Source organism: Crassostrea angulata, chromosome 2 (genome assembly GCF_025612915.1).
Source record: "Crassostrea angulata isolate pt1a10 chromosome 2, ASM2561291v2, whole genome shotgun sequence".
Taxonomy (NCBI): Eukaryota; Metazoa; Mollusca; class Bivalvia; order Ostreida; family Ostreidae; genus Magallana; species Magallana angulata.
The window spans coordinates 44,498,185-44,510,362 of NC_069112.1; the positions used below are offsets into that span (position 1 = coordinate 44,498,185).

General features: G+C 34.4%; 1 protein-coding gene across 1 annotated transcript; it reads left to right on the top strand.

The window, feature by feature from the left end:
• The first annotated feature begins 807 nt into the window (after positions 1-807).
• Positions 808-11,733, top strand: LOC128174385 (plasminogen-like). Its single transcript, XM_052839949.1, has 3 exons — positions 808-867; positions 10,932-11,244; positions 11,486-11,733. Exons 1-3 carry the CDS (start codon positions 808-810, stop codon positions 11,731-11,733), a joined length of 621 nt encoding a protein of 206 aa, XP_052695909.1.
• The last annotated feature ends 445 nt before the right edge of the window (positions 11,734-12,178 follow it).

A 12,178-nucleotide genomic window follows, 5' to 3' on the forward strand; every position in this document is an offset into this window, starting at 1 on the left:
ACCCAGAAAGTAAACCTAGGGTTTAGTGGGGGTTTACTTTCTGTTAGGTTGGGTCTGATCGGTACTGTATACTGCGTTCCTATCTCGGTAATCTCATCATCTACCTGTCCCCGCCACGGTAAAATTATCGATGGAAAAGTATCGTATACAAGCGGGAGTTATCTCCCCGAATGACAAATAAATTGCATTTTTCTTTATATTTAATGACGATATTTAATCTGATTTTGACAGATATTATAATCAAAATACTTGGAGTCTTTTTTACTATTTTTTTTTATTTCATAGCTATTGAATAAATAATAAAGGTATTTAATGTAATACTTGTGCAGCAATTGCAAATAAAATATTTTCGAATCCATTATCATATTTTAAAAAGGTCGTTTAATTAAAAACTATCATGAAATGATTTTAATTGCCAATAAAATTATAAATGTGTACGCAGTGTGATTGTGTTTTCTTAACAATTGGTCCGCCTACATTTGTATTGTTTGTTGTTAAAGTCCATGCGTGTCAACTAATGATTAGCAAGTGATTAAAAATTAGGGTTTCTTATAAAATTACCAACCCGGTATTTTTAGCACGTTCCGTTCATTTCTTACAAGGTCTTCTACGTGTTAAGAACATTTGTGTGAATTCACGGTTTGAATTTGTGTTGCGTTACTTGAGGTAAAAGTATGGCTCACCGTTTGTCATTGCGCGAGGATTCCCACTTTCTAGTGCGTTACGTTTGCGACGACAATCTTGAAGTGCGAAGCCGTGTGTTCTTCAAGACTCAGCCTGACTTGAATATTTAGTGTGGAAACGAGTATGACGTTCAGTGGGGCCGGCCTGAGGAAGTCGATCGAGCTGTGGTCTTGCATGCTGGATGTGAGCAGGATATAAGGGCCAAGCTGCGAGAGATGGAAGATACCGGATGGCTACCAGCCTCTCCTTTCTCATCAACTTTTTTGCCAGCATTGTAATGCGAAAAAATTAAATTACCGTGTATCTCTCTGAACTGAATTATAACAAATAGAAAGTAAGGAGCCTTAGAGATACCCAGAGTTGCATAACATTAGGTAATCGAAAGATATTGTGGGTCTCCCATGTTATGGTGTCGTGATGGTGTACCAGCTACCCGCCGTGACGGAGGTTAGCGTCGCTCGCGACCGAGCCCCCCCCCTCTCTCTCTCTCTCTTAACAGAATAACTAGATAATTTTTTGGGAGAAGGAAATGTTGTTAAATCGTTCTTATGTTCTTACACATTTCAAAGAAATTGATAATATGTTTTGAAAGTTTTGCTGTTTATATTTCATGCCGATAAAAAACTTTTTAAACATTTCAGTAAATGTATTGATATCATTTTATGTGTGCATGTACAAGTAATCTTATTTAAAAGCTACTACAAATATGTAAACCCGTTTCTTGTTATCGTAACCTTACCCCCCACCGCTTTATGACTGTCGAAGTTAACTTTATTTGACTTTAGTCCCTATTGTTTTACACAAAGGTGTTAAACCGTCGCACTGACAAGAAATCACTCTACGCTTGAACGCACAGAATACACAGGAATTAGGCAGGTAGATAATCTGTGTAACGATTATTCTAAGAAAGAATTATACATGTATATCAAACAATTTTACATGCATATCAAACAATTTAACTAATGCATGTAGTTATATCAAATAATTGATTCATTTTACTTCTTTCTTTAACCGCTAAACGTGTCGAAGATGTTCCTTCCCGCAAAAAACCTCCATTATAAATTAAACGAGAGATAGAGAAAAAACACAACGATTAAACTTTCCAAACACATTAATCATGCATAACGATTGTTAAAAAAAACTCAACTGTTAAACATACTTCTTATTTTCTTTATTAAAAATAAAACTAATAGAACGAAACTTTATCATGGAGGAAACACGTGATGAAGCTAGCGGGCTGATTTGATTGACAGGTGCAGCACGTGGTCTCAATTAAATCTGAAATTGCATGATGGATTCAATCACAGTGTACCATATTCTTTTATGAATATTTTGTATTGGATATTAGTATATTTCACATAAGTGTACAATAAATTACGCCTAAACGCCTCTCTCTCTCTCTCTCTCTCTCTCTCTCTCTCTCTCTCTCTCTCTCTCTCTCTCTCTCCCCTGTAAGGTGTTGTGCGATTAGACGAAGCCGTACGCGATATAAACTTTTTTCTTTTGTCGTGAATAGATGTGAACAATTGGAACTTCTCGGGCCTTTCCGGCAGGCTCGGAAAACACCTCGAATGTATAAACATTACTGGATGTTAGAATTTCATACAAAATGGAGTCGCTTCCCATTAAATTAAGTATCGGCTAGACAGTGTTGTATGTCGCTTCTGTGTTATATTTTAGGGTATATCATTTACTTTAATGAAGTCTATCTTACATCTCAAAAGATCGTAAAATGTGTTGTGTTTATATCGAGTTTTTTAAAAGGGGGGGGGGGGGTTGTCATGGACGCCTAGGTAATACATTCGAGGTGTTTTTCCGAGTCTGCCGGAAAGGCCCGAGAAGTTGCGATTGTAGGTGTGAAAACCCTCAAGGGCATGTCGTTTTCTACCCTGAGTTTTTAATCACTACATGTACACACAAAAATGATCGTGACTTTAACTTTATAGGTATACACAGGAAACGCATACTGATAACACGTTATGATTTCATGTGCTTTAACGCAGCACAAACTTTATATATGAATGATAATTTTATTATTGAATGGAAAATAGATTTGTTAGTTGATTTCCTGACATTTATTCATTTCTCAATTTAAAACATACACATGTATTGACAGTTTACGGCGCTATGCGTGTCAACTTATAAAATGAGAAGATGAAATTGCTCTGCATTGATACGAGTTCATCTAATGAAAATATTTAATTTTAAGATTGTTATAAAAACAGGATTATCAACTAATAGAAATAATAACTGAAATAAGCACGTCCAATACAAAGAAATGTGTTCTTATTTACACATCACAAAATTTAACATCGTAATAATCATGTTATGTTGTAATTCGAATGTAGTTTCCGATTTCATGAAATTCTATTTCATAAATATAATCTATTAATTTTATAATAATATGGACCACAATTTATTTATAATGCAGCTGTTATGCTTAAATCTAAAGTCGCATATTTGATGTGGATTTACCCGACCCGCATTGAATGTAATGTACAGTACAGGTAAAGTAACAACAACAAGCAGCAGCAGCAGGAATAACGGTAAATCACACCGTCACGGTGTCATCACGTTCGAAATCCATACCGCGATCAAAAACCGCGATGGTGTATCGCGGGAACGATAAACATACCGTGACGGTAACGCGGGCAATTACGGGATCCGCGTTGCCGGTACTGTAAGAACATTCGATGCTTCTCAATAAGGAAGATACGGACCGGACATGAATTTTGCACTTTTTCTACCAGTGATCTGGACCTTGCCCAAATGACCTTGGTTCAAGGTCATTACACAACCCTAGGTCATAAGCAATCTTTGTGTGAAGTAAGAAATTCCAATGTTTCTCCATGAGAAAGATTTGGACCGGACAAGAATTTTGCATTGTAACTGATAGTGACCTTGACCTTGCCCAAATGATCTTTGATCAAGGTCATGACACCCTTAGGTCATAGGTAATCTTTGTGTCAAGTAAGAACGCCCAATGTTTCTCCATAAGAAATATATGGACCGGACAAGAATTTTGCATTTTTTCTGCCAGTGACCTTGACCTTGCCTCAATGACCTTGGGTCAAGGTCATGACACATCCGAGGGTCATAAGCAATCTTTGTGTGAGGTAAGAACTTCCAATGTTTCTCCATTAGAAAGATATGGACCGGACCCGATTACACAGACAGACGGACAAGGTGATTCCTATATACCCCCCCCCCCAAAAAAAAAAAAACAAAAAAAAAACTTTGTTTGCAGGGGGTATAAAAAGCAACTAATAACCTCTCATTTTAAGCTGATAATAAGAGTATCCATATCACCAACATACACATTGTGATAACAATCTGTTCAAACTCGTTGTCATCTCTCACAGTGTAATAAAATAATATAAAAATTAATGACCTATACGACATTTCTACAACACAGATTTAAAATTGCAAATATTGATTACCAAAGTCTAAACTCTTAAATAAAATAGGATGAAAATTCTCATCGTTCACATTATGCTCATATCCATAACCCTGTCACATGTAGTTATGTCATCAAAGATGTACGAGGCAAAGCTTGAGTTATTCAACAAGGTGTCCAAATACGAACCGTTAGAAAACAAACATACTGCAAGCATGTTCACGAAACTTTCCCTGAGACCTTAGAGTGTTCCTAAGATATAACTAAGGAGAAAAGTTAGGAACACCCTAAGATTAACTTAGAACACGTCTTAAGATGTAGCTCGACGGTAACTTGGGAACATCTAAGTTAGTGTATTCTAACCTTCTACGTTTATTCTTATTTTTCATATTTATTAATACAGATCGATTTTGAGAGACTTAAGTGGTGATAAATCATGAAACAGTTCGCCGGAGAAAAGCGTACGTGTCAGTAGTTTACACAATATGCCAAAACCCAGTATTTTAATATAATTCATTTTTTAAAAAAATTACAAATACTTAAAAATATATCAGTGTCCAGTATCAATTTAGTTTAAAACAAGTGAAAAGCTGTCAATGTGACAGCAAACCGGGTTTTCTTTTATGTAAACTGTATCCATAATCTATATCAACCCTTATCCAGTGAAATGGAGTACCCTACATGTATATGCAACATTTTGCCAAAAAATGACTAAGTTCAAAAGCTAGTATTTTCTTTATAAATTATCGGAAATCAAAATCTTAGCAATATGCACACTTCTGATATATGTACAATTTATCTGCAAAAGAACCACTTCCTATCTTGAGAACTGTAGGAGGAGTTATCCGTACAATGAGGGTACCCTATATGCAATATTTCGCCAAAAAATGACTAAGTTCAAAAGCTGGTATTTTTTCGATAAATTATCAGAAATCAAAATCCTAGCAATATAAACACCTCTGATATATGTACAATTGATCTGCAAAAGAACAACTTCATATCTTGACAAGAATAGAATTTTCTGGGTCCCCCGCCAGTCAAGCAGTATACTAGTATCGAGTCTATCGACCAAGGCTGATTTAGGAACTTGACCAAGGTATTAGTGGTATAAACATTTACTATAAATTTCATGAAAATCCGTCAAAATTTGTAGGCATGAGAACGCTTACAAGGCCAATTTTCGGATAAACTGGAGTCATTATTGTGGTCAAAGTCCCATAACTCCAACAAAAAGGATCGACCAATGCTGATTTTTGAACTTGACCAAAGTATTAGTGGTATAAACATTTGGTATAAATTTAATGAAAATCTGTCAAAATTTGTAGGCATGAGAGCGCTTACAAGGTCAATTTTTGGATAAAACGGAGTCATTATTTTGGTCAAAGTCCCGTAACTCCAACAAAAATTATCGACCAATGCTGATTTTCGAACTTGACCAAGGTATTGGTGGTATAAACATTTGGTATAAATTTAATGAAAATCCGACAAAATTTGTAGGCATGAGAGCGCTTACAAGGTCAACTTTTGGATAAAACAGAGTCATTATTGCGGTCAAAGTCCCGTAACTCCAACAAAAAGTATTGACCAATGCTGATTTTTTAACTTGACCAAGGTAATAGTGGTTTAAACATTTGGTATAAATTTAATGAAAATCCGTCAAAATTTGTAGGCATGAGAGCGCTTACAAGGTCAACTTTTGGATAAAACAGAGTCATTATTGTAGTCAAAGTCTCATAACTCCAACAAAAAGGATCGACCAATGCTGATTTTCGAACTTGACCAAGGTAATAGTGGTATAAACATTTGGTATGAATTTAATGAAAATCTGTCAAACTTTGTAGGCATGAGAGCGCTTACAAAAAAAGTGTGACGGACGGACACACGGACGGACGCCCGGCATTTCTATGTCTCCGCACCGCGTTGCGGCGGGGGACAAAAACTGTAGGAGGAGTTATCCGTACAATGAGGGTACCCTTTTGGCAGCCGCCCGCCCGCCCGCCATTTTCACCATTTTAATAACCGGATTTTTCCGTTGGAAAACCCGGTTAAAAAACAAAACCAAACAAAAAACAAACACAAAAACAAAAAAGAAAAAGGCCCCCCTCCCCCCGAAATCCAAATGACTGGTTTTTTAAAAAGGAAATATGTATCAGGACATCACTGGCTTACAAAGCAAATACTCATTTAAACAACACGTTTGCATTCTTTGAGTGTAAATAACATTTCATTATCTTGTCATTCGAGTACATGTAGTACATAAACACGCGTATGTCTTAGAATTCAACGTTACATGTAGAATAAACACACGTAAAAACACAATCATTTTCCTTTTAGCTGCAAAATATAGAATACACGAACATATAGAATAAGTAATAAGTCATAATATATCTCGATAATTCATAAATACAGTACATTGGTATTCAACATTACGATTTTTTTCAAGATTATCTTTTTTCAGCTTGAAGTGATGAAAATAAGCCGATGTAAATTTACTTTTTAGCCAAGGATATTTGAATTTACACACGAGTTAAAACTAAAAATGTATCTCACGTAGTATACATTGTAGATATAAAAAATAAGTGAATAATTTTCATTCGCCAAACAGAGACTGTATTTGCGTTAAAAAATTGCTTAAAAGGAAGGCATGTAGCAACGGGGAAGGGGGAGGTGATAATTTGTGGTCTCTCTCCACATAATTTTGTTAAAATGAACATAAATGATAAAATCAATGACTATGCCCCCACCCTCCAGGATTGGGAGTTTGAGGTTTGTCGGAAATGCGTGAACTGTAAAAAATATTGCTTTATTCTACCGGTCTTAAGAAAAATCTTCACAACAGTCCCAATATTCCAAAAAGAGTGATTTTAAAGCCTTAGGACGGTCTTAAGATAAGGTAGGTGATGTCCTAAAGTAAGGACAAAGTAATGGCGGTTCCTAAATTAAGGAGAGCTTCGAGAAACAGACTTAAAACTAAGACGGATCCTAAGATGTACTTAGGATACACTGAAGTCCTAAGATACCTTCGTAAACACGCCTGCAGGTTTCTTCTGGGATGCAGCACTCTGTGTCATATTTGCTGCAATTCTTTCAAATGTTACTCACTTATAGACACGTGTCTTTTATATAGATCATGCAATCCTCCCACGCATATGACAGTCTCCGAATTTGGGTGACTTTTTTTCACCGACTCTTCCCTTGAGTCAATTGGTGAGTATGTGTAGTTACATTATTTATAGAAAATTGCAAAGAAAAAAAAAACAAAAACATTTATCTAATACTATTGTCCGAACATTAGATTATTAAAGCAGCGGGAGACAATAAAAATCTCGAAAATCATTTTTTGAAGGGGGACAGACTATACTACTCTGATTTATTGAGCTACAGAAACACTAACAAGGAGTGTAACCGTATGCCGAACAGACGAATAGATTATTTATCCAGGCGCCACTGAGTTTAGAAAGCCATGTAAGAAATGTGCACTTGGGTGTAATAAAGAATTGTCAACATTTAAATATGTTTCATATTGAGTGCGCATTATTTTGATAACAATTAAATGTATATGTTATATATGGGAGTAGTTGTGTTCAGATCATAAATATTTCCTATTTCCATTTTCTTATAGATTAAAAAGACGATAGCACCACAATGTTTAAGCCAAAATTAAAAAAAAATGTCAAATTATTCATGAAACATTTGAAATTAAAAAAATTTTCAAAGAGTGATTATTGCTTTTCACCGTCTTTTTACAACTACATTAAGCATATTCCGTGTGAACTAACTATGCCACTCAGTAATGCTTTTGAATGTTTATCAGTGCCAATGAATTTTTTATGAACTTTCCAACAAGTTATGCGTTGATTACCTATTAATATATGTTTATCTAATGCTATGTAAACGGCATTCTTTATTTCAACATCGATTTATGTTGTCAATAAAAAAGAAGAACAACATTTTTTTCACTCACAATATAATTACCATAGCTGGTAGGAAAGTGAGTTCAACAAGTTTTAAAAATTATAATATAAGTTTAGCCATTGTGACATAAGGACATATTCTCCTATTAACTACGAAAAATGAAAATCCGGGCATTTGATATGTTAAGACTGGTGTTGCTTTTTACATTGTCCTCAGCAGTTCTGGTATATCAGTTTTATGAAGTCATTCCAGTGTTTGAAAGCAAAATGTGTGTTTTTGAACCAAAAGAAAACAGGCACACAGACTCTCTTGTAAGATGTGCCATGTTCTGTAGTTTCGGATGTAGGACTTTTAACTTTAACCATAATTCAGGATTGTGCCTCACCTATAATACATGCCATACCTTGAATATGACAGTCACTGAAATGGGACGGCAATTGAACAATAACCTTTCGTATTATAGTAAGTAGCTGTTTTAATTTTTGTAAATAAGGAAACAATTCTTGTATATATATATATATATATATATATATATATATATATATATATATAATGGATATCTATATTGTGTGATTTTATATTTGCTTTATTCAACAAGTTGAAATGGTGTATATATTCGCGAGGCCTGCCGAGCAAATATAACCATTTCAATGAGTTTGATAAAGCAAATATAAAATCACATAATAATAAATGTTTTATTTATCTAATACAATTTGATTTATATTATAAAGCTTTTTTATACAGTCACTTATATGACCTGAATTGATTTTTTTCGAAGATAAAAAAAAACGATGATGCAACGTTATGTTTCTGTGACTGTGACAAGTTTCTGTGACCTTGCGCAATACAATTTAGTACGTCATTTCTGAGATAAAACAAACTGTTTTAATGTTAAGTTTCACTGAAATAAACCTTGAAATATTTTTTTTAGCTCTAGATAATTTTTAAAAGCTAATTCACTTGATTAAATGGAAATACTGATCAGAAGACTTGAATGATATACACAACATTGCGAATGCTTGTTAGTTTGATTTGACTCGAACGAGGAACGGTTGTTGATGTTTTATAAAACAAACACGAGCCTATTGATTTGAATTGAAAATAGTGAAGAAAGATGCCTACTGGTGGTGGAAAAAAAACTTATGAAACAAATATTTCGGTAAGTTCATGTATATAAACACAAGGATAACGCTCTGTTTTCATGGTGTCGTCAGGATGAACTTCTTGACAGTTAACGTCATTTGCAGTTTTTTAAACTACACAAATCAAGTTAGAAGGGGGCTTAAGTAATCAAAATTTTGAGACAAACAAGACGCGTATGCTACGTAGCTATGTGTTTTCCTTCATTCTTTGACGAAATCCATTTTATATCAATTTTTGCAGTAGATATAGTAATGTTGAAAGTACTAGCAAATTATAGAAAATAGGTCGTTGAAGCGAGGGGCTGTGTCAAAATCAGTTCGCACTGCCGGAAGTATTTCATAAAGCACCACCCGTATGATATACATGTAGCATGTATTCATAAGGATAAACCTAATTGCTCCTATAAAGTATTACAAAATTTACAACAGTTAAAAGTATTTTTTTTTTAAGATTATAACGTACTGAAGTCCTTAATTTGAAGGGCAATGCCCTTTTTCATTATGTCAAATGAAAGATCTTGTCCATTTAACTCATACAAAACATTTTTGTTTCAACAAGTGTTCCGAGATTGTTTATCGTTTCAGAAACATCTGGAAAAGAATGTTTTAGGGGCAGACCCTAGAACTCCTTTTCGTGACCGTGTAACAAAAAAAAACAAAAAAAACCAAACAAAAAACGATGGCTGCATATTGTTTTCAATGTTGCTGTCACAACCTTTCTCTGTTTAAAGATATATAGATATATAAATAACACCACGATAAACATACGACCTTCTGTAACGTATTACAAAATATTTTACAAAAAGTTATTATTAAGAGAACTTAGAGCCATTCCGGCCTTTAAAATGAAGGGCAGTCCCCTTTGTACTAATGTAAAATGAAAACCTGTGGTTTAAAAACATTTTTTTTTAATTTCTTGTGTTATACACGTGTTGTTAAAATATGTTTAAAAGATATATAACCAGAGAAAACGATAGAAAATCACGATTTTTTTCTCAAATATCAATTTCTTCACCAGGATTTGATACAGGCTTCCGTTGGAATCGAAAGGCGTCATTAAAAGAGATAAGCCAGACAAAAAATGCCAAAAGATAAAAAAAAAATCTAGTGACTCGATACACTCTTTTCAACATGTATGTGCATGTTCAAAAAGTTGCATGTTAAAAGTTTGACTTGTTTTTAAATGCTTTGGAGTATATTAGGGGTAGTTCATATAAAGCTAACAAACATATTGATAATGGATTTGAAGATAGCTATAACTACTTGTTTTACAATTTTATTTTAAGTGGCAAAATATGTGCTTGGATACTGTGGAATCATTTTAATTCGTGGGGGCCAATTTTCGTGGACTGTGACTATTTGGTTCATTCGCGGGTATGTAATTTCGTGGATGCGTCGGTTAACAAAGATAACTCTTTCTAAAATTGTTTTCGTTGAGGATTTAAATTCGTGGGTTAGAGCCACCCACGAATTCCACGAAAATTGAGCCCCCACGAATTATAATGATTCCACAGTATTTAAATTATCCATTTCTTTACTTCAAAATGATCCAAGTGATATAAATCATACAATTTCATGGTATTTGATTACAAAGATGTAGCTGGTATTTGTGATATGTCAACATAGTTATCGAATATGTACAATGCAAACAAATGCAATATTCAAGTTATTAATAATATGAAAGGTTTACGGCACGACCTTTCTAGCTACTGCAAGCCATAAAAAAAATAATACACAAGATATCTAATGTTAAAATATTAGTCCTGTAAAATGACCCAATTACAAAAACTCAGAAGTACGAAGGCCAAGAAGACTTATTCGAGATTCGACAAATTACGAGATTCAATACATATATAAACTTTAACCTTACAGGTCTTGTTGAAGACGAATGTAAAAGATCCAGTTCAGGCTACGATTATACAGGGAAGGTTAGCGTAACACAATCTGGGAGAATCTGTCAAGCATGGAATTCTCAGACTCCGCATTCACACCCTCGTACTAGTCTCCCAGAAAACTATTGCAGAAACCCAGATGGTGAACCCGCTCCATGGTGCTATACTACAGATCCAAACAAGCGCTTTGAAATCTGCAACATCCCTTATTGTGGTACAAGTTTTGTTTTTGAGTCGTTCTTAAATTATTAGTTTTGTATATTTTACTTGTTCACGTCAAAACGGTTCAACAATGGAAACATACGCATTTCTTTTGATGTGAACGTTACAGTATTTTGACTCTTAAAGCCAGTCAAATAGGATCCAGCATGAAACATATCGCTTAGTTTCCAATCATATTTTTTTTTCTATATTGATATTGCATTTTAAATGCGTTTTGTTCATCCTTCTTACAGTGACACGCCCATTGGAATGCATTCGAAAGGATGATCCTATTGGTAGAAAATACTTTGGGACTATAAACGTGACAAAAACGGGAAAACCATGTCAGCGCTGGGATTCCCAAACACCACATACACACAGGTTTGATGAATTGGCTGATCAAGAAAACTATTGTCGAAACTCAATCGACGGCACAGGTCCTTGGTGTTATACGACAAATGCCGACAACCGATGGGAGTACTGTTCAATCCCACATTGCTAGGTATACAGACTAATGGAATAACTGCTATTGACTGGAATTAAAATGTAAATGTTTATCTCAATAATGAAATAAGTAGTTTCCCCCTTTTTCTCTCGAAATGTAATACTATTATTAAAAAAAAAACATACAGTTACTTACGCACCCCCCCCCCCCCCAAAAAAAAAAGAAGAAAAAAAAACATAGACAGTAATTAATGGTGAAGCACATGGTGGGTTATTGATCAATTTCATTTTCTTTGTCCCAAGTTAAAATGGTATTAAAACTCCTGTCAGATTAAGTCGTCAGTTTCAATCCATATATTTTTCTTAAGGGTGACTTGAGCTAAATACTTGATTGCTTTGCAATAGCATTCGCGATAGTCGAAAATGCAAGCAATTTCTAGCAATATGAGTTTACATGTGTAGCTACATGTTAAAAATTTTATAATTTTTTTTACGCAACGTTT

Bases quoted from the DNA above. Each gene is read 5' to 3' on its own strand.
- LOC128174385 (XM_052839949.1), top strand. From the start codon at position 808: ATGACGTTCAGTGGGGCCGGCCTGAGGAAGTCGATCGAGCTGTGGTCT. The intron at 868-10,931 runs GTGAGCAGGATA...ACAAAAACTCAG, and splicing joins TGTGGTCTTGCATGCTGGAT to AAGTACGAAGGCCAAGAAGA. The intron at 11,245-11,485 runs GTACAAGTTTTG...TCCTTCTTACAG, and splicing joins CTGCAACATCCCTTATTGTG to TGACACGCCCATTGGAATGC.